This window comes from Arvicanthis niloticus, chromosome 11, assembly GCF_011762505.2.
Source record: "Arvicanthis niloticus isolate mArvNil1 chromosome 11, mArvNil1.pat.X, whole genome shotgun sequence".
NCBI classification, from domain to species: domain Eukaryota; kingdom Metazoa; phylum Chordata; class Mammalia; order Rodentia; family Muridae; genus Arvicanthis; species Arvicanthis niloticus.
In genome coordinates this window covers 16,918,067-16,944,586 of record NC_047668.1, presented here as the reverse complement: position 1 = coordinate 16,944,586, position 26,520 = coordinate 16,918,067, and the positions used below count along the sequence as shown (strand labels likewise).

The window sequence follows — 26,520 nt, the reverse complement described above, 5'->3', positions numbered from 1 at the left end:
TTTTTTTTCCTGGAAGAAGTCATGATATCTTGAATCTTGAGAATAATGGCTTGGATGGCAAATGATAACTTTTCGAAGAGACTGATGTTTAGAAGTGGATGAACGCAGATATTGTCATTAGTGGCAGAAATTTTGATCGAAACAAAAGTATTGTGAATAGAACTTAAAATTAACTAAGTCAACACGACGATCTCTTCCTTCATCATTAAATGGTTTTAGAGTGAAATACTACGTACAAAGAGGGTCCGTTTTTAAGTACTGTAGTGTGCATTTTTCTGTGCTTGTTTTACGGGTCTTGTCCTCATAAACTCATAAGTTTTTAAAGTAAATAGAGCTAACAACCTGGCTGCCTACGTTAGTGACCCATGTTTAATCCAAGCACTCTGGAGGCAGAGGTAGACAACCTAATCTGAGTTTCAGTCAGGCCAGCTTGGTCTACAAGAGTTCCAGGACAGCCAGGACAACACAGAAACACTGTCTGGAAAAGCCAAAAAAAAAAAAAGAAAGAAAGAAAGAAAGAAAACTAATAACCATTTGGTAGTACAATAAGATAAGAGCAATATTTAAAAGCAAATGAAAAAAGTATGCACAGTATTTACAGCTATACAAGAAATAATATATAAAATTGGTTGTGTTTTTAAACTTTTATTTTCACTATGAAAGTCTATAAAATTTTCACTTTGGAGCATATAAGTGACCACTCAGGATATAACTTCAGAGACATAAAGAAATACATTTTATTTTGTTATGTCTGCTGTGTTGTTACAATTTTTGAAGAACTGGTTTTATCTGGTACACTTACTCTTACTACCATATTTATGTATGAAATGTGATCTTTAATAATATGAAGAAATGGAGAGATGGTTGAGCGGTTAAGAGCATTGACTGCTCTTCTAGGGGTCCTGAGTTCAATTCCCAGCAACTGCATGGTGGCTCACAACCATCCGTAATGGGATGCAGTGCCCTCTTCTGGTGTGTCTGAAAGGAGCAACAGTGTACTCACATACATTAAATAAATCTTTTTTTTAAAACATGAGGAAATAGTAGTTATCTAAAAATACTGTTTCTTCACATATTGACAATCAACATACAGCTGGTTCAAGCAGTCTCATTCCTTGCAGGAGGACACATAAAAAGCTCAGAAATATTTACACACATTCTCAAGACCTTTTTACAAACATATGAGGAAGCCTTTTTAGGGTCCTAAAGCCCACTTGGGTGGTGATTATATCAAAAAAGCAAGATGCATATTTGTATTTCTCACTTCAGCTCAGGTAAGGTTGCCCCCCCCCACCTACCCTGCAAAAAGAAAACTGTTGCTCTTCTATTGTCTGTCTTAAGTGGAGACAGGCAGACAGACCTCTGACTTTGAGGCCAGCCTGGTCTACAAAGCAAGTTCCAGAATAGCCAGGGAAATACACAGGGAAACCCTGTCTCAACAAACAAACAGAAAATACAAATAGCAAAGTTTTCTCCTCTGTTGAGATGACATATTACACTGTTAAAATTATGCTTCTTGCCCCATACTCCTGAAAACACTGAAATGAGTTTCTAGAACTTTTAGATAACAAGTTTTCCAAGTTACGCTGTCACAGTTGAGCTTACCTAACTGGAATTCCCTCCCTGATCTCTGGCTGAGTCATTTCCTCTCTTCAGTCCCATTTGAAGTGTCCTATCTGTTCTGTCCTCTGACGGGTCAATCATCCCTGCTCCTGCCCAGATTCTCCTCCTTTCAGAGTGATTTAGGTGGGAGGTAAAATGATGGGCCGCCCTTGACTGTAAGGTTCTCCTGTTGCTGCCACCCAAGTGCTGGGATTGCAAATGGACTTCAGCTTGCTCAGTTCATGATGATCTTCAAGAAAGTCTATTTAAGCCATGTATGGCAGCTCCATACTTTCTGTACTGCAGAGGCTGAGGCAGAATTATTGTTGGGAGTCTGAACCCTGAGCTACATGATGAATTCCAGGCTAGCCTAAAGTACACTGTGAGACCTTGTTTTGTTGTTGTTTAGTTTTGTTTTAAAAAAGAATGCCTATATTTTTGATCAGCTTAGTTTTTGTTTTCTTTCCTACAAGTAATATTTGAACCAATATGCTTATTCAGGTTTTGTCCAGCTGTACTTGTCATATTTAATTTACATGTATTATGCAGACCAAAGTATATCAGGGAATTCTAGGCTTTTAAGTAAGTTGGGAATAGATAATACCCAAATGCCTTCTTATCAGTTACTATATATGTGACTATGAGGAGTTTGTACTCTACTCTGCCTTTGAGAACCAAGTAGTGACTTGTGATTATCTAAGCACTTTGTCTTGATGACCATACACCTATCATCTTTCCACTGAAGAACTTCAGCAGATTCATAAATACTATCTTAGTTGTTGTTTTTCCTCATCATAAAGGATGTGACAAGAACTGTTATTTTCATGGCTTGGAGAACAAGTCACAACACAGTTCTTGGTGACTTTAGCAAGTCCCATTGTATAATAGGAAGTGTCCCCACCCCTTCATATCAGTGACTGTGTGTGCATTTGGAAACAAGGAAATGAAATCCCCCATCACAATTTGCCTATTGTCCTGTGACTAGGCTCAGTATTCATCATTAGCACATTTGAAATTATAGTAATTTCAGGTGATTCAGTTACTCTGGGAAATAACAGAGTATTTACACTTATAACGTAAGAGAGCAAACAAATATTACAGCCTACAGAAGGTTCACTAAGAACTGACATGAGTTCAAGCCAAAGGAACATACCACATTACATAGCTACAGCCAAAGAGAAGGAGGCAGCTCTAACCTGCACTGAGGCCTAGCCAGTAAAATGAGATCAGATACTGACTCATTACAGAAGTTGCTTGTGGCTGTGTTTGCTTTTTATTGCTAAGAACAGACACCACGACCAAGGCCACTCTTATAAAAACAACAGTAAATTGGAACTGGCTTACAGGTTCAGAGGTTCAGTCCATTATCATCAAGGCAGGAGCATGGCAGCATCTAGGCAGGTATGGTGCAGCAGGAGGTGAGAGTTCTACATCTTCATCCAAAGACAAACAGGAAAAGACTGGCTTCCAGGCAGCTAGGAAGAGGGTCTTAAAGCCCACACCCACAGTGGCACAGCTACTCCAAGGCTACACCTCCAAACAGTGCCACTCCCTAGACCAAACACATTCAAACCACTACTCTATGAAAATTACAAATATATACTTTATATATTATGCAAGCCAAGTATACCAGGGAATTCTGAGCTTTTAAATAAGTTGGGAGTATATAATACTCAAATACCTTCTTATATATCTACAAAGTACTTGAGTGTGTGTGTAAAAGGAAAAAAGAAAATGGACACCAAACCTTTAAGAAACCCATGATACTATATAAAATTCTAGTCCAAATTCATTTTGCAATTGTCTCCTGGGTATTATGAGTCAGAAAAAAGTAGGCTGTGGTAATATTGTATAATAGCTATCTTACAGAGATGTCAAAATTGAAGAGAGAAAGGAAAATCTCCTGGAGCCAGGTCTCTTCTATATATTGGCTAAGAGTGTACAACCAAGTCTCTAAACATGAGAGCAGACTGATTAGAAAATATGAACAAATGGGAAACTGGCCAGACTCTCCAAGGTGATAATTTGACAAGCTTAAGAATGTGGCTTGTCTCCCAATGGAGCATCAGGGTATATTCAAAAAGATGGTGCCAGGCAAGGGGCACCTGTGCTGAGCAACTTGTGTAGGACAGTGGTCTCCTCTGGAGATGGCTGTGGTTTGGTTCACTCTTGTCTTGTTCTTTCTTTGTCCTTTGTGTTAATGATCAAATCCAGGCCCTCACACGTGGCACACCACTGAGGCCATACCTTCAGCGCCTTGAAAATATATAACAGCATATTTTAATCACTTTTAATTGTGTCTTTCTATTAGCAGCCCAACTGAAAGTACGTAACAGTTATCCCACTGAAAAAGATGGAACTCCTTTTTTTTTTTTTTTTTTTCCTTTTTGAGGACTAGAAATTGAAGCCAGGGCTTTGTGCATGCTAGGCTAGCACTGCTTCCAACGCTTCCAACTCTTCTTCCCAGCCCTTCTTTTTGACATGTATTTATTTGTCGGGGTGGGGATGGGGGGAGTACACATGTGCACACACAGACATACATCAGGGCACACACATGGAGGTCAGAGGACAACTTAGTGGAGTCATTTCTTCTGCCATATTGGTACTGGGGTTGGGGTCAAATACAGGTTGGGTAACAATAAGAATATTTTGTTTTTGCAATACTGAAGATTGAATCCATGTTTCTGAGCATGCTCAATAGTTCAAAGTCACTCAGCTCACGATGATATTTTAACTTATGTCGGGATGGACTGGTTTTGGATGGTTTGGGGAGTGGGAGTTAGCTCTGGGGATTGAACCCACCTGAATATAAAGCACATGCTCTATCACTGACTGATCTTGCTACTTTATTGCATCTACTGTATTTTTTTCTCTGCAGGAGGAATATTTTAAGTCTCATACTATTTCACTAGTACATAAAAATCTCCACATTTGCCAGTCCCTGCTCACTTAAAGTGTCCTTGCTGCCTCCGTACACTGCCCTTAACCTGCTGACCCCCCTCCCACACACACGCTCTCTACTCCTATATCCTGGATTTCTTCACTCAGACTTTTCACCTGGCTCCTCTTGAGTCTGAATGTTTTCTTGCCCTATTCTGATGGCTCTCCTTGGTTTTTATATACGGATCCACTCCACTCCCTCTTACCTCAGCTCTCCTTATTTTTTTTAGCTTTTAGTGGGGGATGGAGAAATGACATCGTATCACAGATACTTGATGCTTCTCCACACGAACCAGGGTTTAGATCCCAGCATCAGTGATGTAGCTCACAACCCCCTGTAACTCCATCTTCAAGGAATCTGATATCTGATAGAATTCTTCTAGCCACCACAGGTGTGCATACACATAAATAATAAAGAAGATAGTAAACATAAATTGTTATTTACCTGTTGCTTTAAAGTATTATGTGGTAGCCCTATTGAGATGCTTTTATTTAACCACTATTACAGTACTTTTGATAATTTTACTATTCAAACATTGTAAGATATGGGTGATTGTACTGAAGTTTATGTGCTCTGCTGACAATTGACAGGCTCTTACTCTGATAACTTTAATTTCCTATTTATATTTCAGCAGAAATTATATAGCATTGCTACAATTTATTATGAAATACAAAGTAGCAATAAATGAGCTGGACAGTGGTAGCAAACGCCTTTAATCTCAGCACCCAGGAGGCAGAGGCAGGTAGATATCTATGACTCGGAAGCTAACCTGGTCTACCGAGCAAGTTCCAAGACAGCCCAGGCTATACACAGAGAAACCCTGTGCCTTAGTTAGAGTTTTATTGCTGTAAAGAGACACCATGACCAAGGCAACTCTTATAAAGGCCAACATTTAATTGCGGATGGCTTACAGTTTCAGAGGTTCAGTCCATTATCATCATGGCAGGAAACATGACAGTATGAAGGCAGTCATAGTACTGGAAGAGCCAAGAGTTCTATATTTTAATCCAAAGGCAGCCAGGAGGATAGTCTCTTCTGTACAGAGCAATGTTTGAGCACAGGACCTCACAGCTTGTTCCCTAAGTGACACACTCCCTCCATCAAGGCCATACCTTCATGAGCTAAGCATCTCAAATCACCACACCCTGTCTTAAAAAAATAAACTAGGGGGGTGAAGAGAGAGAGAGAGAGAGAGAGAGAGAGAGAGAGAGAGAGAGAGAGAGGAAGAAGAAGGAAGAAGAAGGAGGAGGAGGAGGAGGAGAAAGAGAATATATGATTTTCAATTCAGATACATGGCTAAAATTTTCTTGATCAGTTTTTGCCTGCTAGACTTTAATTTTTAGAAGTAGAAAGGAAGCTGGGGATGGTAACACACAACTTTAGTTGCAGCACTTGGGAGGCAGAGCCAGTTCCAGGACAGCCAAAGCTACATGGAGAAACTCTGTCTCAAAAAACAAAGAGGGTATGGGGAAGAGAAGAAGAAGAAAAAGAAGTAGAAAGATAGGTTACCTCAGCTTTCTCAAGGAGGAAACCAAACAGGAATTTCAGAAATAGGTTAATCACACATATTTGGGAGTTGGTTTGGTTTGTTTGTGACAGGGTTCTATACAGCCCAGTCTGAACTCATTATGTAGCTGTGAATGGCCTGGATGCTTCAGCTTCCACCTCCCCAGGACTAATAATACTGGTGTTCGCCACCACATCTAGCCCTAATCACAGATGTTAAGCACACTATACAGAATGTAGCATGTCTTGTCTCACATGGCTTCAGAGGGGAACCTAACTGTGGTGCTGAGGCAATGAAGAAAAGACAGACAGACACATGGGCAGAAAAACTGGGATCAGGTGATCTGACCCCTCACCTGGAGAAACCATAGCATCCCTGAAGTACAGTGTGTTTTGCGTTGAACAGAGAAGCAGCATTGCCTACAGCTGGACAAGGAGGCAGAGTTAGTACATGCAGATAAACAAGGGGGTTTATGGTACAGCTGGATAGAAGGGTTAAGTCTAGCTAATCTCAGCAGGAGCAGTCTCTGCAGAGGAGCTGTGTTCAAGCTGTAAATACCTAGGTTGGGGAGAAAGCTTTGGTGGACATTTTCTGCATACTATCAATTTCCACACGTGGATAAGAGGAAGATGGGCATTTGTGCGCGCTCCTGAAGGGGAAGGGGGCTGCTTTCCCATTCCTCCGTGGGTCTGAGGCCCTGGGTCCTTGACATGGCTGTGCCTGTGTCACAGCACACATTCACTCAGGACTTACACAACTCAGGGCTTCCTCCTCTCCCTACAGTAGCGGCTTTAGCTTGACTGTCCTAATTTTCTCATTGTATAATTGGGTCACTTCTCGGACATTTTAGGTTTCATACTGTCATTTTTAAAAAGTGGATAGACTGTCTCAAAAACAAACAAATGAAATAACTAAGTAAATAAATAATGATAATAAAAATAGCCAGGCATGGAGGTACATTCCTTTAATCCCAGCAACTGGGGGAGGCAGAGGCAGGTGGATCTTTGTGAGTTTGAGACCAGCCTAGTCTACATAGTAAGGTGGGGTTGTTTTTCTTCTTATTATTTTTATGGGGATGGGGACAGAACACAGGGTCTTACAGATACCAGGTAAGCGTGCTACAACCGAGCACCACTCACAGTCCCAGTAGATTTATACCGGTAAGCAGTGCAGGGCATGTGCAGCTATGGTCCTATTTATAGTCATCACTAAATGGCTAAGTCTTTTGCTCTTTTTTTCAAGGAAAGAGAGATAGTAAGAAGCAGAGTCACATGTATCTCAGCTTTGCCTCTAACTTTTACTGTGTAGCAGACTGGCCTTAAACTCCTGACCCTCCTGCCTCTGTCTCCTGAGTGCTGACACTATGGGTATGTACCACCATTCTAGCTGAATGACTGCTCTTTAGAACAGTGTTCTCTCTCTCTTTTTTTTTTTTTTTTCTTTTTTTTTTTTGGTTTTTCGAGACAGGGTTTCTCTGTGTAGCCCTGGCTGTCCTGGAACTCACTCTGTAGACCAGGCTGGCCTCGAACTCAGAAATCCACCTGCCTCTGCCTCCCAAGTGCTGGGATTAAAGGCGTGCGCCACCACCGCCCAGCTAGAACAGTGTTCTCAATCTGTGAATCTCAACCCCTTTGGGAGTTGAATATCAGACATCCTATATATCATATACAATTACATTATGGTTCACAACAGTAACAAATTACGGTTATGAAGTAGAAAGGAAATAAGCTTAAGGTTGCAGGTCACCACAACATGAGGAAGTGTATTATAGGATCACAGCACTAGGAAGGTTAAGAACCACTGCTTTAGACAAACCCAGAAACAACAAATCCTGAAGGGAACACAGAAATTGAAGCCAGACCAGCAGAAATTGGATCCTTCCTCCATTATTTTATGGATAACTTTGGCAAGCATATTACCATATATGTAAAAGGGAGGTAGGGGGTCTGTACCTCACAGGGCTTTTAAAAGAGCTAGAAGAAGGTAAGTCGAGTGTTCAAAACTCCACCTGGCACTTAGTAAGCCCTGCATAAGCATGGTCTGTTTCATTTCCTGAGTTAACTGTCTATCTTATTTCTCTTTATCCTATTTTTATTCTATCCTATGTCTATTTATATCTGTATGTATTTCATATTTTGTGTTATAGTATGTCTCAGTTAAACTTCAGTTACTCCAATTCTTTTGGCCCATAATTTGAGGACATCCTGGCAGGAAAGGCCTGATGGCAGAAACTTAAGAATGCTGATCATGGGCTGGAGAGATGGCTCAGTGGTTAAGAGCACTGACTGCTCTTCCAGAGGTCCTGAGTTCAATTCCCAGCAACCACATGGTGGCTCACAACCATCTGTAATGGGATCTGATGCCCTCTTCTGGTGTGTCTGAAGAGAGCAATGGAGTACTCATATACATAAAATAAATAAATATTAAAAAAAAAAAAAGAATGCTGATCATATTGGATCTTCAACCTGGAAGCAGAGAGCAGTGAGTGCCGCCGCTGCTGCCGCTGCTGCTGCTGCTGCTGCCGCCTGCTGCTGCTGCTTTCTCCTTTGTGTCTGTGCAGGGCCCCAGCCCATGGAATGGTACTGTCCGTTAACCTGATCAGGATAATCCCTATAGACTTCTTCCTTTGATGATTCTAGATCCTGTCAAGTTGACAGTCTTAGGCACCATATAATAGTGATAGCTTTGGCCATTGAGAGATCTTCCAGATTGTCTAGTCTGCCTGTCTATAACTTCTTATAATAACTTTATCTAATAGCTTTATTTCACATACTGTAAAAGTGAATGGCTTTTCCTGGGCTTACATATTTATACAACTACTACCCTAAATCCCTGCCTTTGAGAAATCACCTTCTATCTCCCTCTGGTGCTTTTAATGAGAATAGCTCCTAAAAGCTCAAATATTTGAATGCCTGGGTCTCAGTTAGTGGAACTGTTTGGGAAGGATTAGAAGGTGTGGCTTTATTAAAGGAGGTGTGTTACTGGAGGTAGGCTTTGAGGTTTCAAATGCCCACCCCAGGCCCAGTGTCTTTCTCTGCCTGCCTGCCTGCCTGCCTGCCTGCTGCCTGCCTGCTGCCTGCCTGCTGCCTGCCTGCTGCCTGCCTGCCTGCCTGCTGCCTGCCTGCTGCCTGCCTGCCTGCTGCCTGCCTGCCTGCCTGCTGCCTGCCTGCCCGCCCGCCTGCCTGCCTGCCTGCCTGCCTGCTGCCTGCCTGCCTGCTGCCTGCCTGCCTGCTGCCTGCCTGCTGCCTGCCTGCCTGCTGCCTGCCTGCTGCCTGCCTGCTGCCTGCCTGCCCGCCTGCCTGCTGCCTGCCTGCCTGCTGCCTGCTGCCATGCTCACTGCCATGATGATCATGGACTAACCTCTGAAAACTGTAAGAAAGCCTCCAATTAGGTGCTTCTATAAAAGTTGCCTTGATCATGATGTGTCTTCCCGGCAATGTGACACTAAGACACTCCCAAACCCTGAAAACCCTGAATCTTCTGTCTCTTTAGATTTGCCTACTTTGGATGTTTGTGTGAGTGGAGTTTTATAATATGCTGTCCTATTTACTAACTTCCTTAACCTAGTGTTTTCAGGGTGCATCTGTCTGTTCTATTTGTAGCCTATATTTAGATATTCCTTTCATATAACTGTAATCCATGTGAATGTAGCATATGGTATTCTGATTTTATATTTTCATCATCATTATTCATTTTTCCCATTCTGGGAACCAAACCCAGGGGCTTGCACTTGCTAGGCAAACACGCTACCACTGAGCTAAATCTCCAACTCCATTTCCCCGTTCTTATCTATAGCCTGTATGTATCCATTTTTTTATTTTCCTGTTTTTATTTTATATGTGTGTGTGTGTGTGTATGTATGTATACACACACACACACACACACACACATATGGTGTTGTTGCTGCTGCTGTTTTGAGACAAGATCTTATTCCATAGCTCCAGCTTGCCTGTAACTCATTATGCAACCCAGGCTGGCCTGGGCTTCACGATAATCCTTCTGCCTCTGCCTCCCCAGTCCTAGGAATACAGGAATGACCTACCATATTTGCCTTGACTACTGTTACCAGTCTTTTCTAATTCAGTTGTCATGAAGGGAAGAGCATAAAGTCAGCACAGCTAGATGCCGCGGTGCAGCAGTAGATGCAGATCTGAGGCCAGGGGATATTGAATTCCCAGCCATCATCAGCTAAATAGTGAGACCTTAAAAGAAGTAAGTATGCTAACTGTGTTACGAGAATTACAGCATTTATTTCATTTAACCTTTGCCTCCACTCTGTAAGAGAGCTGTTTTTCCCTTTGATGATGCAAGGACTGGTACCAGAGGCTCCACAGGTTATATATAGCCAGAAATCAGTATTACTCTAGCCAGAACTAGGATGAGGAAGAGCCCAGGTACTAGAACAGAAGAGGGCAAAACCACAGGAATGCCTGAGCTAGACTGGTTAAATGAGAGGTTCTTTAGGTGAATCCCAGCACACAGACCCACTCACCATTTCCTTTTGTTATCTGTTGAGACAAGGTCCCACAAATTGGCTCAAAATTCACTGTGTAGCCCAGGCTGGTTTCAGCTGTCCAAGCGTCGGGTTACAGACTATACCTCCATCCCTGGCAGCGAGTCAGCTGGTGGTGCCCCTACTGTTCCAGATTCTTCTCCTCTTCCGGCCCCTCCCCCTCTTTTCTTCCTCTTTTCTTCTTTGTTATTTTTCTTATGAAAAAAGATCTGGCTGTGTAGCTTTGGCAAGGCTACAGGCCAGTCTGTGGACTAGACTGGCCTCTTTCTTTTTTATTTTATTTTATGTTATTTTATTTTTCGAGTCATGGTCTCATGAAGCTCAGGCCTACATTTGTAGCTCAGGCTAGTCTGGAATCATGGCATCCCTCCTGCCTTAGCCTCTCAAGTTCTGGGATTCTAGGCATGACCTACCACAACTGTCTTCAACTACAGTTTTTCCAAAACAAAATGCCATTTGAGAAATCAAAGTGCAGGCCAGTAAGATGGGTTAAGATCCTGTGGACAAAGCAGGGGGTGGGGGAAGCATGCCTTTGATCCCAGAGGCAGGCAGATCTCTGAGTCCATCCATCTCCCCAATCCTGGAAGTTCATGCTCATTAATTTTAAACAAACATTAAATGACACTCGTTCACTGAGTAAGGCAGTGGCAAGGTGGTAAATTCACTCCATAGCAAGATGGTCCTCTGCATCTCTGATTATGAGTTCCCCATGTGCAGACTGAGGCAGTACATAACAGGGAAGACAAACAAACAGGTGTCTGCTGCCCTCCCTGCTCTGCTCCCACAGGCCCGACCTCCAGCAGTCAGCCATAGCCCTTTGTTTTGAACCTGAATAGAACTGCATAGTCCTTCCTAAAGCAGGAGTGCAGTTAGTCAAAATTGACACTCAGCTGAAAACCTGTTTGCTATTCAAGAGTCTGACAGTCCGTGAAGTCTCCAGTTCAGCCCCTCTCCTCTGAGTGTCAGTTGACATCCTGTAGGACACTGAGACCTGGATGTGTTCAGGCAGCTGTGAATCGACCTAGTCTCACAAGTCTTGAACTCCAAAGCTTGTCCATGCTGACTTAAGAAAACTTCTTTTTCAGGAACTGAGGAGAGGGTTCAGTCAGTATAGTGCCCCCCACGAAAACGTGAGAACCTGAATGTGGGTCCCCAGCAACCACATAACGAAGCTAGGTTTAGCAGCACACATCTGAGATCCTAGCAGTGCTGATGCCAAGACAGGTGAGGCTTGCCAGACAGCCCGGCTGGCCAAATAAGTTAGCTCCAGGTTCACTGAGAGACCTTGTCTCAGAAAATAAGGATACAAAAGCACTTTCTGTGACAATGACCTCAGTGTGATCCCAGAAACCCACAGTGGAAGGAGAGTACTGGTGTGTGAACGTTGTCCTCTCACTTCCACAAGCACTATGACAAACACATCTTCACACACACACACCAGTGATAGATGGATAGATAGTAGATAGATAGATGGATAGATAGATAGATGGATAGATAGATAGATAGATAGATGGATGAAAGCAATGGAGGAAGATACCAAGTGTCATCTTCTCATCTTCTGGCCCCCAGATGTGCACATACAATTACACAACTTATTTTCAATCCCCTTCCTCTTGAGATCATCCCTGTTAGGACATCCAGGCACCCTCTGCGGGCTGTTTTCACCAGTGGAGCTTCCATTCTCCGTTCTTCCTTTATTCACACAATCTTTTGTGTGTGGAATCGCTTACCTTCTTTTCCACATCAGAGCATCATCCACAGCTTTGTGCATTGTTGAACACGGAGTTCATGAACACAGGAAGTCCATCCCTGTTCCCTGACCACGCCTGGCCATCATTTGTCTGAGCATGTATGCTTTCTCATCTTACCTCAGTTTCATAAGGATTTGACCTCCTTCCTCCCTGATGACTTACGAAGGACTGGTGCCCACTGCACTCGGGCTCGCTTCTCAAACTCGTTCTTATCTCTTGAGTCCCACATTGTTTGTCCTGGCCTTGAACCTTTTTTTTTTTTTTTTTTTTTTTTTTTTTTTTTTTTTTTTGGTTTTTCGAGACAGAGTTTCTCTGTGTAGCTCTGGCTGTCCTGGAACTTACTCTGTAGACCAGGCTGGCCTCGAACTCAGAAATCCGCCTGCCTCTGCCTCCCAAGTGCTGGGATTAAAGGCGTGTGCCACCACCACCTGGCTGGCCTTGAACCTTTTAAAGCAGTAACAGCTGAGTGATCCACTCTGTTGTTTCACTGTGCACTTTACAGAGTTCTGTGACTGTATATGAGCAAACAAGGAAAGCAAGGTCTCCTCTGTAAACCTTCAGGTGTTACAGACTGCTCTGTGGAAAACCTGCATGCTGCTGCGCCTCCGTTCAAATGTCCTTGTCTGCCACCCTTACTCGGAGTCAGGAAGGGAAAATGCTGGTCTCATAAGGTAGAAAGCAGCTTGCTCTCTTGATGTGAGTCACAGGGGAATCTTTCTCCATCTCATTTACCACCTAACGCAACCAGGACATTTAAAGGCAAATGGTAATCATGGGTATTTCTTTGAAATATTTTTTTCTTTTGTCTGATCATAAAATACAAGTAGGTGTTTGTTTATAATTTCTTAAAAATTTCAAAATTGTGTTTATGTTCATATGTGTGCAATGCCCTACATATATCTTTTTTTTTTTCCATGACAGTGTTTCTCTGTGTAGCCCTGGCTGACCTAGAACTCACTGTGTAGAGTACGCTGGCTTCGAACTCCAAGATCCACTGCCTCTGCCTTCAGAGTGCTGGGATTAAAGGTGTGCATCACCACCTGGCCATATGCTGCATCTTGAGTATAGAGGTCAAAGGACAACCTGTGGAAACCAGTTCAGTCCTTCTTCAGGGTGAGTCCTGGAAATTAGACTCAGGTCATCAGGCTTGACAGCAAATGCCTTTACCTACTGAGCCATCTCTCCACTTCACGATCGTAATTTCTAGCTATTATAAAGTTGGTCTTAAAATAACTCTAGAGAAGCCGGGTGGTGGTGGCGCACGCCTTTAATCCCAGCACTTGGGAGGCAGAGGCAGGCGGATTTCTGAGTTCGAGGCCAGCCTGGTCTACAGAGTGAGTTCCAGGACAGCCAGGGCTACACAGAGAAACCCTGTCTCAAAAAACCAAAACCAAAACAAAAAAAAAAAAAAAAAAACAAAACAAAACAGAAAAAAAAACCCAACTCTAGAGAGACGATGCAGTGGCAGTAGAGTGTACTTGTTCTTACAAAGAACCTAGGTTCGATTTCCAGTATCCAAGTGGAAAGTCACAACTGGCCATAACTTGAGGGCAGTGTGGTGAACAAATGCACGTGTGAGCAAAGCTTTTATACACATAAAATAAAATTAATCATGTATTTATTTGCTTAGTTAGTTAATTAGTTTTTTTGACTTTGGGTCTTTTTATGTGGTCCTGGCTGTACTGAAACTCTCTATATAGACCAGGCTGGCCCTGAACTCACAGAGAACCATTTGATCCCTCAAATGCTGGGATCAAAGATGTGGACCACCATTCCTCCCCAAATAAATCTTTTAAAGATAAAAAAGAATAATTTTTCTGAGTAATAACCAGACTTAGAAAGACAAATACTGGGGGAAGGAGGTATGGCTTAGTGGTTTAAAGCACTGCTGCTCTTCCAGAAGACCTGGGTTCAATTCCCAGCAACCACATGGCAGCTCACAACTGTTTGTAGCTCCAATTCCAGGGGACCTTCACAGACATACATGCAAGCAATGTATGGAAAGGAAAGAAAAGACCAACGACCAATGCACATAAAATAAACCATAAAAAAAGAAAGACAAATATTGCAATTTTCATATATGCAGAATCTCAATTTTGTGTGTGTGTGTGTGTGTGTGTTCATGCACATGTATGACACAGGTAGAAAGAGGACTGAAGGGTGAGGAGGGAGAACAACAGAGGGTAATAGAGTAGTATGTCTTGAGAGCAGGAGAGCTTGTCTGGAGGAGGCACAGTGGCGCTCAGGAACAACATGCATTGATATGCATGTAACAAGGTCACAGCCCACTTCTGAGCTCATACCTGCTTCTTGCTCACTGGACCATTTCCATTCAAGGCATTACTTTTTCTGTCTTAATCAACTATTTCTACTTCCTTAAAGACAAATCACAATTAATTCTATTTGTCTGTGTGCTGATCATTATTGTTGTTGTTTGAGGTAGGGTCTCATTTAGCCCAGGCTAACCTTGAACTCCTAATTCTCCTACCTCAGCATCCGAAGTGCTGGGACTATAGGCATGTACCACATTGGGCCACAATATATTTTAACTACTCATTAAAAATAAAAATAAAGATGCTTGTTACATGAATAAAAAAATAAAATAACTAGGCTGGGTGGTGGTGGCATACACCTTTAATCCCAGCACTGGAGGAAGCAGAGGCTGAGGGGTGGGATTTCTGTGATTTCAAGGAGTGAGTTCAAAGGCAGCCAGGACTGTTACACAGAGAAGTCCTGTCTCAAAAACAAAAATAAAAAACAACAACAAAAAAAAAACAGTAAACTAGCAAACAAACAAATAACTTTGCTGAAGGATGATAATTTTTTGTTATTGTTACTGTTTTGACCAAAGTGTCCAGGCAGGCCTTGAACTCACCGTATCACAGAGGATGAATTTGAGCTTCTGATCCTCCTGCCCCCACCTCCAAGTGCTGGGGTTACAGGCATGCCCTGCCACACCCTAGCTACTGGCAATATTTTGTAAAGAGAATAAAAGTAACGTATGACTAAACACCACAGCATACATGGCAGTTCCGCCCACCCAGAGAGTTTATCTCCCTGGAAAAGGGAGTGAATGACCACAGCCTCCCACTCGGCCCAGCTGTCATATCCCTGGGTGAGCTGGTCCAGATGGCATCCTGTTCCGTTTCTTCAGTGAATGAACACTGCAACCCCGGGCTTTGCTACACGGAGCCCAGCCTTTTATAGCACAATATTTGAAATTACTGTGAAGTAACCACCTGCCTGTCAGGGAGGGCTTAGGAAGGAAAGGTGCGCTGGGAGGAGATGATGTGATGCGTAGCGCATGCGCTAGGGATGTAGCTTAGAAGCAGAGTGCCTGCTTACCGCGTGCAGGACCTGAGGTTCAGTCCCTTCGACCCTGCACACCACCTCAGCTCACTTTCAGAAGCCGGAACCAGCTGTCGACTGCAGATCAGGTCAGCAAACTGGAGGAACCCTTCAGGCATGTGGCAAAGCCACAGCTTGAGGTTCGTCGTCCAAAAGTCCAAGCTTTTAGGTAACACATTCTCTTAATCTCAAGTGGATAAAATCCCCAGTAAAAAATACTTACTAATGTCTAGCTTAATTTAGCACCTTCGCCTAACCAGTCTCTTTGTGATGGTGTGTTTCAACTCACTCTCTGCCTGCCTCTCTCTCTCTCTCCTCTCTCTCTCTCTCTCTCTCTCTCTCTCTCTCTCTCTCTCTCTCTCTCTGTACTTGGGGGAGAGAAGGGGGGGGGGCTGGAGTTCTGGTTAGTCTTAGTCTCAGAACCACTCATTTCCCAAAGGTAGGAATCTCCCGTGCAATCTGCCTGTGTCAGAAGGGCTGAGCTTACTGTAGAGGCCCTTTGGTTTTTCAGTTTGCATCTTAAGTTTTATTCCTGATACAGGACAGATCTTTCCATTCCTCAAATGTATTGCATATTGCCATGGAAGGGCCTAGGATGCCTGCTCCCATCTCCAGGGACGGTGAGAAAAAGGTACAGATTGGGAGCCAGTCCAGGATCGTTCTGCAGTTCCTGGCTCTTTTACCCTCCCTTCTCAACAGAGGAATTATCTCTTATCCATTCAATTAAAAAGAAAAAAAAAAGATCATTAACAAAACAAAGCATACTGTAAGTATTGGGCAGGGGTGTCCTTGTCCTCAGTTGGACATCAAGTCACTGATCAGGAAATGAGAGGGAGGAGAATGGTGCCATCAGTTTCTGCTGAAGGGCTTCCTTCCTTGCTGCATCCTGTAGCAGCTGTGTGTCCTCCTCATCTGCTGGCAGATGCACATAGCAGACAACTGAGCCCCTGATGAAGCAGTTCTTGACCGATGATAACATGTGAGGGGATCCCTCAGGGTCTGTGACACTGGTGTCTGTTACTTTGATTTTGAGGTACTTGTCCACAGATGCCCAGGTCATTCTTGAGTCCCAGGACTACATCCTTGCCCACAAAGGACTTGAAAAAGGAGTAAAAGAATATGGTGGCTGGTGCCATGCAGGGCGACCTGGACCAGGAAGGAAAGTGCCGGGGTGTGTCTGGTGTGTGTGTGTGTGTGTGTGTGTGTGTGTGTCTGGTGTGTGTCTGTGGGAAAGAGAGTGTGGGTCTTTTGCATGATTTTATGTAAATGTACCACGTGTGTCCCTGATGCCCACAGAGGCCAGAAGAGGCATTAGATCTCCTGGAACTGAAGTTACACATGGTTGTGAATTGCCCTTCCTGTGTTAGGAATTGTGATGGTGTCTATATGCTCGCCCCGGGAGTGGCAGAAGGTGTGGCCCTGTTGGCATAGGTTTTTTTTAACTCCTTGTTGGAATAGGTGTGTCACTGTGGGTGTGGGCTTTAAGACCCTCACCTTGGCTGCCTGGAAGTCAGTATTCTGTTAGCAGCTTTCAGGTGAAGAAGTAGAACTCTCAGCTCCTCCTGCACCATGCCTGCCTGAATGCTGCCATGTTCTCACTTTGATGATAATGGACTGAACCTCTGAACCTGTAAGCCAGCGCCAGTTAAATGTTGTTCTTACAAGAGTTGCCTTGGTCATGGTGTCTGTTCACAGCAGTAAAACCTTAACTAAGATGGGAACCAAATCAGGTCCTCTGCAAATTCTCTTAACTGCTGAGCCATCCCTCCAGCCTCTATTGTAGAATCTTAATTCCACTTTTTAAAAAAAAAAAAAAGAAAAGAAAAGAAAAATGTATTATTTACTTTGTTGTGAGTGTGTGGGGGGGGGAGCATTGAGCATACAATCAAAGCACAGTGCACATGTGGAAGTTAACGAACAGCTTGCAGGAGGCCGTTCTCTTCTTCTACCATGTGAGTCCCAGGGATCTAACTCCGGTTGTCTTGCTTGTTGGCAGTTATCTTTAGCCACTTTTGTATGCTGAGCCATCTTACAGGCACTTAATTCTACTCTGAACAGACACAGATGACTCACCAAACAATCTTCTATACTCAGAGACAAACTCTGTCCTCCTCCTCCTCCTAGTGCCCTGGCAAGTGAATCATTTACAGACTGACCCTTAGGAAACATCTGTTCTAACTAGTTTTATGTTAGCTTGACACTAGTTAGAACACTGTTTGTTTGTTTGTTTGTTTTGGAGGGACAGGAAATCTCTTCATACCCCTGGCTATCCTGAAATTCAGTATGTAGACCATGCTGGCCTCAAACTCACAGAAAACCACATGATTCTACATCCTCATTCTGGGATTAAAGGTGTGTGCCACCAGGCCAAGCCCAAGTTAGAGTCGTTTTAGAAAAGGGAACCTTAGCTGAGAAAATGCACTCACCAGACTGGTCTCTAAACAAGTCTTTGGTTTCTTTTCTTTTTTTTTCTTTCCTTCCTCCTCCTCCTCCTCCTCCTCCTCCTCCTCCTCCTCCTCCTCTTCTTCTTCTTCTTCTTCTTCTTCTCCTTCTCTTCTTCCTCCTCCTCCTCCTCCTCCTCCTCCTCCTCCTCCTCCTCCTCCTCCTCCTCCTCCTTCTTCTTCTTCTTCTTCTCTCTCTCTCTCTCTCTCTCTCTCTCTCTCCCTCTCCCTCTCTCCCTCTCTCCTTCTCTCCCTCTCCCCCTCTCTCCCCCCCCCCAACTCTGCGTGTGTGTATGTGTTTGAGACAGGATTTCCCTGTGAAACCCTTGCTATACTGAAACATGCCCTGTATACCAACCAGACTGGCCCTCAGACTCAGAGATCTATCTATCTCTGCTTCCCAGAAAGAACATGGGAGAACATATAGTATAAGCTGCACTCCTCCCTGGCCTCTGCTTCAGCTCCTGCCCCGACTCCCCTTAGTGATGGACTGTGACCTGAGAGTTGTACACCGAAATATACCCTTTCCTCCTCAGCTTGCTGTGGTCATGGTATTTTAGCATCCAACTATTGCTAGGGTGTCAGACAGAGATCATGTAGAATGATGCTTCTACCTGCTTTGCCCTTCCTTGTCAGTCTCCTTGGCAGTAGATTGAAAGACTGAGCTTGGTAATTGCAGCTGCTAAAGTGTCAGCTAATATTTATGTGCAAATAGTAAGTAAGTATACATTAAAATCTTTTTTTACAAGTCAGATTAATGTTGGGGCTCATAAGTCACCCTACAAGCCACATGCATGCCAATTTCAGTCAGATAGGAATAGTTGATGGAGCTTTCACCTCAGGACTGATTGATCAGGGCCAGAGACCAGACTCGGGAGCTGGCTGTGGCCATGAGCCAGGATCCTACAGAGCTTTTAAGCCTGAAATCCACAAACATCTATGCCAAGTTATTTCCCCAGTCAGGATTAGGGATAGGAAACTTCCTTAGGAACACTTCTCCTATTGGTTGGGATATTCAACTGTGGGTGGGGTCTTGCCTTGTCTAATATACATGTCTTAACTTGCCAACCACGATGTCAGTTAACCACATACATGTCTCTTTCTGCCAAGTAGAATGTCAATTCCCAAGGAGGTCTTGAGAACTTAAAGCTTTATTTGACCCCTGCTCAAAATGGAGGTCTTGTTCCAAATGGCTTATATTGGTGCAGGTGTCTCTTACAAGGTCCATCTCAGAGGCAGCTTATAAAGACAAACCCATAAAAGTTAATACAGAGGTGCGTGAAGTGCTGCTGGGCAGTTGGTTTGGGTCTAAGCTTATTGTGGCTAATTATACAAATCAGTTCCTACTGACCTTTATTGTGATTGGTTTCCCAGATCACCAAAGCACAGAACGTAACAGAATGTACGGTCGCCTTGGGCATGAGAAAGTTTTCTCGTAACAGTAATAGCATTAAATGGCTGGCTAGATAGGCAGCAGCTACCCAGGGCTTAACAATTAATCTGTGCCATGCTTGTTTTATACCGTTTTAAAGTGGAAACTTATGGTTTCTTTGGAAATTCATTTGTGTCAGATGGTGTTTTGCTGGGCCAGACACATGAAGGAGTGTTTTACTAACGCAGACACAGGTGAAAGAATGTTTTGCTAAAGCAGACACGTAAAGGACTCATGATGAAGGAGTCTTTGTATGTACTTACTTATATCATGTTGCTGGGCTCCATTTTTTTTTTTTTTTTTTTTTTTTACTACATCAAGAGAATCGCACAAAACAACTTCTGGTGGTGTCCTGGTGGCTTCTTGCGGCCTCCTCAGACTCAGGCTGATTGGCAGAGTGATGTCAGCTGAGAGACACACATGGAGTTTTGTAAGTCAGACTCACATGCTGAGGCAAGACCTGTGGGTGGACACGTGACGATTGAAGGGAGTATAAATAGGACACAGCAGACAGTGGCAGAGGGCTTGCATAGCTAGCGTCGCCCCGTTCTTGGTCTCAGGTCTTAGCTGATTTTCACTCATTGAGAGAGACACGGCAGAGAAGTTCTGGCATCTCTGCTGGCTCTGGCCACTCCTGCTGACTCGTGCTGTTTTGGTGGAGGCCTGGCTGTTTCTGCTGGGTTCTGCCAGAGCTGCTGTTTCCTATCTGCTCTTCCCAATACTACTGACCCGGTATATTCGTGAAGTGTTTGCAAGGGGATTGAGCTGCCACTGCCAATTCCTGTGAACTAAACTGCTGATTCCTGACAATGCATATTGGATTTGCTCCAAAGAACAGTTTATCCTAATAACCTTTGTTTTCTACTACCTCTGGTGGATGGTGGGCTAGAAGAGAGGTTAAAGCATTAAGAAATCATATTAAAAATAGGATTTGAGAAACTTAATTCTACACCATTTCATTCATTTATGGAAGATATGGATAGAACGGATTTTCTTGGGTGTGTTTTTGCATTTTTGAGATAGGGTTTCACTATGTAGCCAGGTGGGCCCCAACTCACCATCCTTCTGCATCAGCTACATCCCTGGCTAGACTACAGTGTGATTTGTATGTACCAAGTAATAATAAAATGCCTGGGAAGATAAAAATCTTTAGGAAAAGGTGATGTGGTACACACTTGTAGTCTTAGCAATCAAGAAGCTGAGGCAGGGGACCTGGAAAGATGCCTCAATGGTTAAGAACACTTGCTACCCAGGTCAAGAGGACCTGGGTTCAATTCCCAGCACCCACATGGCACCTCAAAATTGTCTGTAACTCCAGTTCCAGGGGATCTGACACCCTCACATAACATACATTGAGGCAGAACACCAATGCATATGAGTAAAAATAAATAATCTTTAAAAAAAGAAAAAGCTGAGGCAGGAGGATGTAAATTCAAGACTGGCCTGAGTCACCTGGTGAGACCCTATCCCAGGAAAACTGGAATCTGTTTGTAGGCCTGACTAGTCTGTGCTCTGTGGTGCAAGCTGGCCTCTTCTTGCCTTTTCCTTCCTCCTTCCAAGCTCAGGGACACATGAATATTCCTGACTCGGGTTTGGCTTTTTCTTTGTTTGTTTTAGTTTAGGTTGGGTTTTGTTTGTTTGTTTGTTTGTTTTGTTTTCCCCCAAGAAGAGGTCAAAACAAGGTCTCATAACTGCAGCCCAGGCTGGCCTCCAATTCACACCACCCTGCCAAGCCTTCCAAGTGCTAGGATTACATCATAAGCCAGCATGCCTGTCAAGCTGGCGCATGCCTTTAATCCCAGCACTTGGGAGGCAGAGGCAGGCGGATTTCTGAGTTCAAGGCCAGCCTGGTCTACAGAGTGAGTTCCAGGACAGCCCGGGCTATACAGAAAAACCCTGTCTCGAAAAACCAAAAAAAAAAAAAAAAAAAAAAGAGAGAGAGAGAGAGATCTTACAAGGGACCCTATCCTACGGTGGGTCTCCCACCTGGACCACTGGGCAGGTGTCAGGAAGGTCTACACCGAAGCGGCTGTGCGGTGTTAGTTATATAGCACTTTGTACAGTTTTCTGGAAAAGATTCACTGTCTTTGTATTCTTATCAGGATCTATGGTCTGGCTTAATTTACATTTAAGGTAACATCACTAGAAGACAACCTATTGCATGATTATCTGCTAGCACACAGTATGAACTCACCAGGAATTTGCTGGGCTTGGTGGTGTACGCCTTTGATCCCAGCACATAAGCTTAGCTTGGCCTACAGAATGAGTTCCAGGACACCCAGGGCTACACAGAGAAACTCTGTATATAGAGCTCCCCATCCACCCACAGGATAATGAATATTAATGCTCAGCATACCCTGACATAAGAAAGCTACACCTATTTATTGTATGTTAGTAAGGGAGTCTTTATGTAAGCAATTAGGCCCTTTAATATACTTAAGGAAGTGAATTCAAATGTTATTTACCTTTAACATATGTAAGTTAGATGTCATATACCTCAGATACAGTGTGATGACAAGGACACTTCACCTACTTTGCTGTTGGTTTTATTCATGTATGAATTTAATTTCATATGTTTTATTTTGTGTATGTTTTCCTGCATATATATGAATATATACATGTGTGTGTGTGTGTGTGTGTGTGTGTGTGTGTGTCTGTGCAACACATGCATGCCTGGTGCCTTGGGAGGACAGAAGTGGGTGTCAGATCCCTGGGAACATGGCTGTAAGTTGTTGTGTGGGTGCTGCCAATCTAGCGTGGGTGTTCTGGAAATACAGCCGGTGTTCTTAACTGCTGAGCCATTTCTCCAGCCTATCATTTTGTCATTTTGGTTTCTTGAGACAGTCTGACTGTACTCAAACTTGCCTTGGTTCCCCTGTCCCTGCCTCCCTAGTGCTAGGACTATGCCACCAGGCTTCAGGCTTCTGTAGTTTTGTTTTGTTTTTGTTTTTTGTTTTTTGTTTTTTGTTTTTTGTTTTTTGTTTTTTGTTTTTTGTTTTTTCCAAAGGAAAGCACCAGGCAATTCTAAATGAGGAGCCTGGATTCATTACTTTTCTCGATGCCATGATGAAATAGCTAACAAAGGGAATTTAAGAATGGAAGACTTCTTTTGGCTCACAGTTTCCCGGTACAGCCCATCTCGGTAGAGAAGATGTGGTGGTGGCTTGTGGTTCTGGTCACATGGAAGCTGCAGTCAAGACGTAGAAAGCAGTGATTGCTGAGGTCACATCTCCTTTCTACTTGGTAAACTTAAGTTCATAGAATGCTGCCACCCACATAGAGGCTGGGCTCTCCTAGCAACTAGCCTCAGCTAGAACTCCCTCTGGATGTAGTCAGGTTTGTTTCCATGGTATTTCTAAATCTCATCAAGTTGACCATCAAAATTAACCACCACAAGGACTTTCTATTAGGTGGTTGGCAGTATCATCAAGACTGTCAGCCATGAGTAACAATGACTGGACACTGTAATGGGTGTTCCATTCCAGGTGGAACACAAGGACAAAAGGAAGTCTAAGGGAAAATGGCTGAACTCCAAATTGAGCCTGTAGTTGGGCACACTGTGTGTCAGTCAGTACTGCTTTTTTTTATTTTAAGACTTATTGGATTTTATGTTGGGGAGGGGGTGGGAGTGGCGCACGCCTTTAATCCCAGCACTTGGGAGACAGAGGCAAGTGGATCTCTGAGTTCAAGAACAGCCTGGTCTACAGAGTTCCAGGACAGCCAGGGCTACACAGGGAAGCCCTTCCTCAAAAAACAAACAAACAAACAAAAAACCTTTATTGGATATCTTTATTTATGGATATTGTGTATCTTTGTGTGTTGGAGCACTTACATGTGGTGATTGTAAGCTCTCTGGTGTGGGTTCTCCAAGAGTAGTGTAACATGGGAACTGCTGAGCCATCCCTCTAGCTGCCTAGGATGGGTTTCTTAGTTTTAACTAATGTGCCTTGCTCATGTGAGATTCCAACAATGGCTTTGTATTAGAAACAAAGAATAATCTCAAGTGTTACACAAAAGATACAAGAATAAAGTGAAAGGAGCCCAGCAAGACAAGTTCTTACAAAAGAAGGTTGTACCAGCACACAAATCAGGTTAACACACCAAGGCCAGCATGGCTCCTGTCTTTTGTCCCTGACATAGGTGGTGGCTGGGTCTCATCTCACTGGCAGGACATCAAATTCACAGTCTGAAATGCTTGGGTAATGGGTACAGAGATTGAGGAAGGTTTAGGAAATATGAACCCATGGATTCAGGAAATATGAGCCCTTGTGGGCTCACTACCTTAGATTTTTAAAAATAAAAAAGCATTTCACCTGTGTATCTTTTCTACAGCTCTAAAATTATCCAAATTTTAAAAGGTAATTAAAGAATTGTTGAGCTTAGTATTTTTCTTGATTTTTCAGTTATTACAAAATGTGAATGAATATGGTATTATCCAGAGACACGATAAACAAGATATTCTCTTCATGAAAGAAAGATCACCTTTGTTCAATTATTGTAGTCTTTTGTATTCCTTATTTCAGACATTATACTGAACATAAAGGGAACAAATGTGAAACTCAATACAACTGTATAGAAATAGAACCTTAAGCACGAGCCCCTGACTGACAGTGAGTTAAGTTAGGGTGTTGCAGCCCCTGTCCAGGGATGCCACCTCTGTCCCAGTATACTGCAGACTTCTGTAGTGTTCACTCTCCTGTGCTCTAGAATTAGGGTAGCAGAAGCGCCTGTCCCCACTCTTGGGTGAGGGGATGAGGCGATGACTTCTGGAGCACAGAGCTGTTACTGACCCATTAAAGGAGTTTGGCAATAGTCAATACTACTTATTCTACTACTGAATAGAGATACCTTAGATCTTCCCCCACTGCTGCTAATAAAGCTCAGGTCCCTTAGCATGGCCTCTGTTTAGTTTTCTGAGACAGAGTTTCTCAACTGGACAGACTGGCCTTAAACACGTGGCAATTTTCCTTCTTCATGCACGTGACATCCAGCTCCATAACGGAACTACTAAAGCTCTTTATGTTCTCTGAAAGCAGCTGGATTGCCTACAGCCAATCTTTTTAAAAACTATTTTTAATATTACTTTTTATTATGTATATGCATGTATCTGTTATGGGTTGTGTGCACATGAGTACAGATGCCTGTAGAGACCAAAAAAGGGTATCAGATCCTCTGGAGCTGGAGTTATACATAGTTATAAACTGCCATGTGGATGAGGAGAACTAAGCTGACCCTTTGAAGAGCAGCAAGTGCCCTTAACTGCTGAGCCATTTCTCCAGCCCCCTCCTCAGCTATTCTTGCTGTGCCCTAACCTTCAACCAAAGGGAACTTTCCAGCGCCTTCATCACCCTGTTTTCCCAGCCACAGACTCTCCTAGGTCATCCTTCAATATACTACTACCGTGCCCTTTCCCTGGGATGTCCTTTCTAACCGTTCTGTGATGGTCCCTCTGTGGGCCCTTGAAAGTTACAGTTTATCAGTTTGTACTGCTATTATATTTACTTCTTTGTATTTGTATTGCTATTATATTTATTTCGTGTGTGTGTGTGTGTGTGTGTGTGTGTGTATGTGTATGGGCAGGAGTAGGACTGTATGTTTTGTGGTAACTGATGAAAATTGTGTTTGGCTCTTATTTCTTTAAACCTTATTTCGTTCATAGGAATGAGTACTGTGTGTGTCCAATATTTTATTTACTTCTGGCTCACTCTATAAAACAGACATGGTGTGAGTCTGTGAGAAATGTAATCTTGCATTTCTGTTGTTCATTTATTCCTCAGGTTCTAGCTACAGACATCCCTTGCCATAACTTTTATATGATATTTGGAAAGGAACTGGCCAAAGGCGAAAAAATGATAAAGTTTTTCCTTATGGTGAACAAGCAAGGGCAGACCCGACTGTCTAAGTACTATGAGCATGTAGACATTAATAAACGTGCACTTCTGGAAACCGAGGTCAGCAAGAGCTGTCTGTCACGATCCAGTGAACAAGTAAGTGCCCGTTGTTCTTTGCTCCCTGTGTAGACAACTCTGTCTTCACTGGTTTGTTGTTGTTATCTCAAGAGCCATTCTTTTCTCTGAACTGTATTCCTTCAGGGGCTGGTAGGGAAATAAAGACTAAAGAGAAAGGCAGATGAAAGGAAGTGTGGCTCTTACCATCCCTGTATGAGAGCAAGAGGCAGGCCAGGCAAGCCTTGGATTTTTATTTAGGACAGTTGTCTTAGTGTATCATAGAAATAGCTGCTAAATTTACACTTGCTTGAAGACATAATCTTTTTTTGCTCATATAAATTCAGCCCTTGGAACTCTCAGCAGTGTCTGCAGCTGGTGGCTTTTCTGTTAGCCAAAACATGAAGGTCAGATGACTGGCGTGGCAGCGGAATCCAAGGCCCATGTGGTGCCAGAGGATAATAATACGATTTCCATGTGCACAATAATTCTTTTCTGCTTACCATCTTTTGTAAATATACAGCTGTAAAAGTAACTTTTATTTTCCTGAATTGTCATCTCAAAAGCTTTATTTACTGCCTCTCTCTGCTAATATAAGCCTAGTTCTAGAAGCTTCTAGCCTCTGTACAATCTAGTCCTAGAATGTTTTCAGCCTCTGAGACTTAACTGCTGAATAAGCTCACCCTTTGTTGTTCTTTATGAACTCTGGCTGGCTAGTTCAACTCAGCTCTTCTGATTCAAATCCTCTCCAAAATAACTGACTTAATCTGGCTTCTCTCTGGCCTCTGACTTCTTTCTCTGCTTGGCTTCAAACTAACTCTGGCAATCTGTTCTAATCTTCTGGCTCCTCATTCTCTAGCTCATTCTGTCTTCACCTGTGTCTAGCTTGTTCTTTCTCTACAACCTGTCTCTGTACAACTGTCTCAGTAAAACTTCCTCCTTTCTCCTCTGCACTGTGGGTATATCCTATCAGAATCTTTCTCTGATTTATCACTTCGTCTGCCACTCCATTAGATCACTTTCAAACATGGGTGCTTCCT

At 43.2% G+C, this 26,520-nt stretch overlaps 1 protein-coding gene and 1 pseudogene across 7 annotated transcripts in view; one reads left to right on the top strand and one right to left on the bottom strand.

Annotated features, from left to right (window-relative positions):
• Ap4s1 (adaptor related protein complex 4 subunit sigma 1) overlaps positions 1-26,520 on the top strand; it is a 45,022-nt gene that overhangs the window by 1,796 nt on the left and 16,706 nt on the right. For 4 of the 7 annotated variants that reach the window (XM_076941899.1, XM_034514602.2, XM_076941897.1 and 1 more), the window contains exon 2: positions 25,313-25,522. In XM_076941899.1, the coding sequence (XP_076798014.1) occupies positions 25,349-25,522 (174 nt within the window). In that variant the 5' untranslated portion in view covers positions 25,313-25,348. Of the gene's footprint in view, positions 1-10,126; positions 10,263-13,406; positions 13,428-15,810; positions 15,832-25,312; positions 25,523-26,520 lie in introns of those variants that run through there. The other 3 variants (XM_034514603.2, XM_076941901.1, XM_076941900.1) reach the window with 3 other exon arrangements.
• Positions 16,474-16,798, bottom strand: LOC117717351 (U6 snRNA-associated Sm-like protein LSm2 pseudogene; annotated as a pseudogene).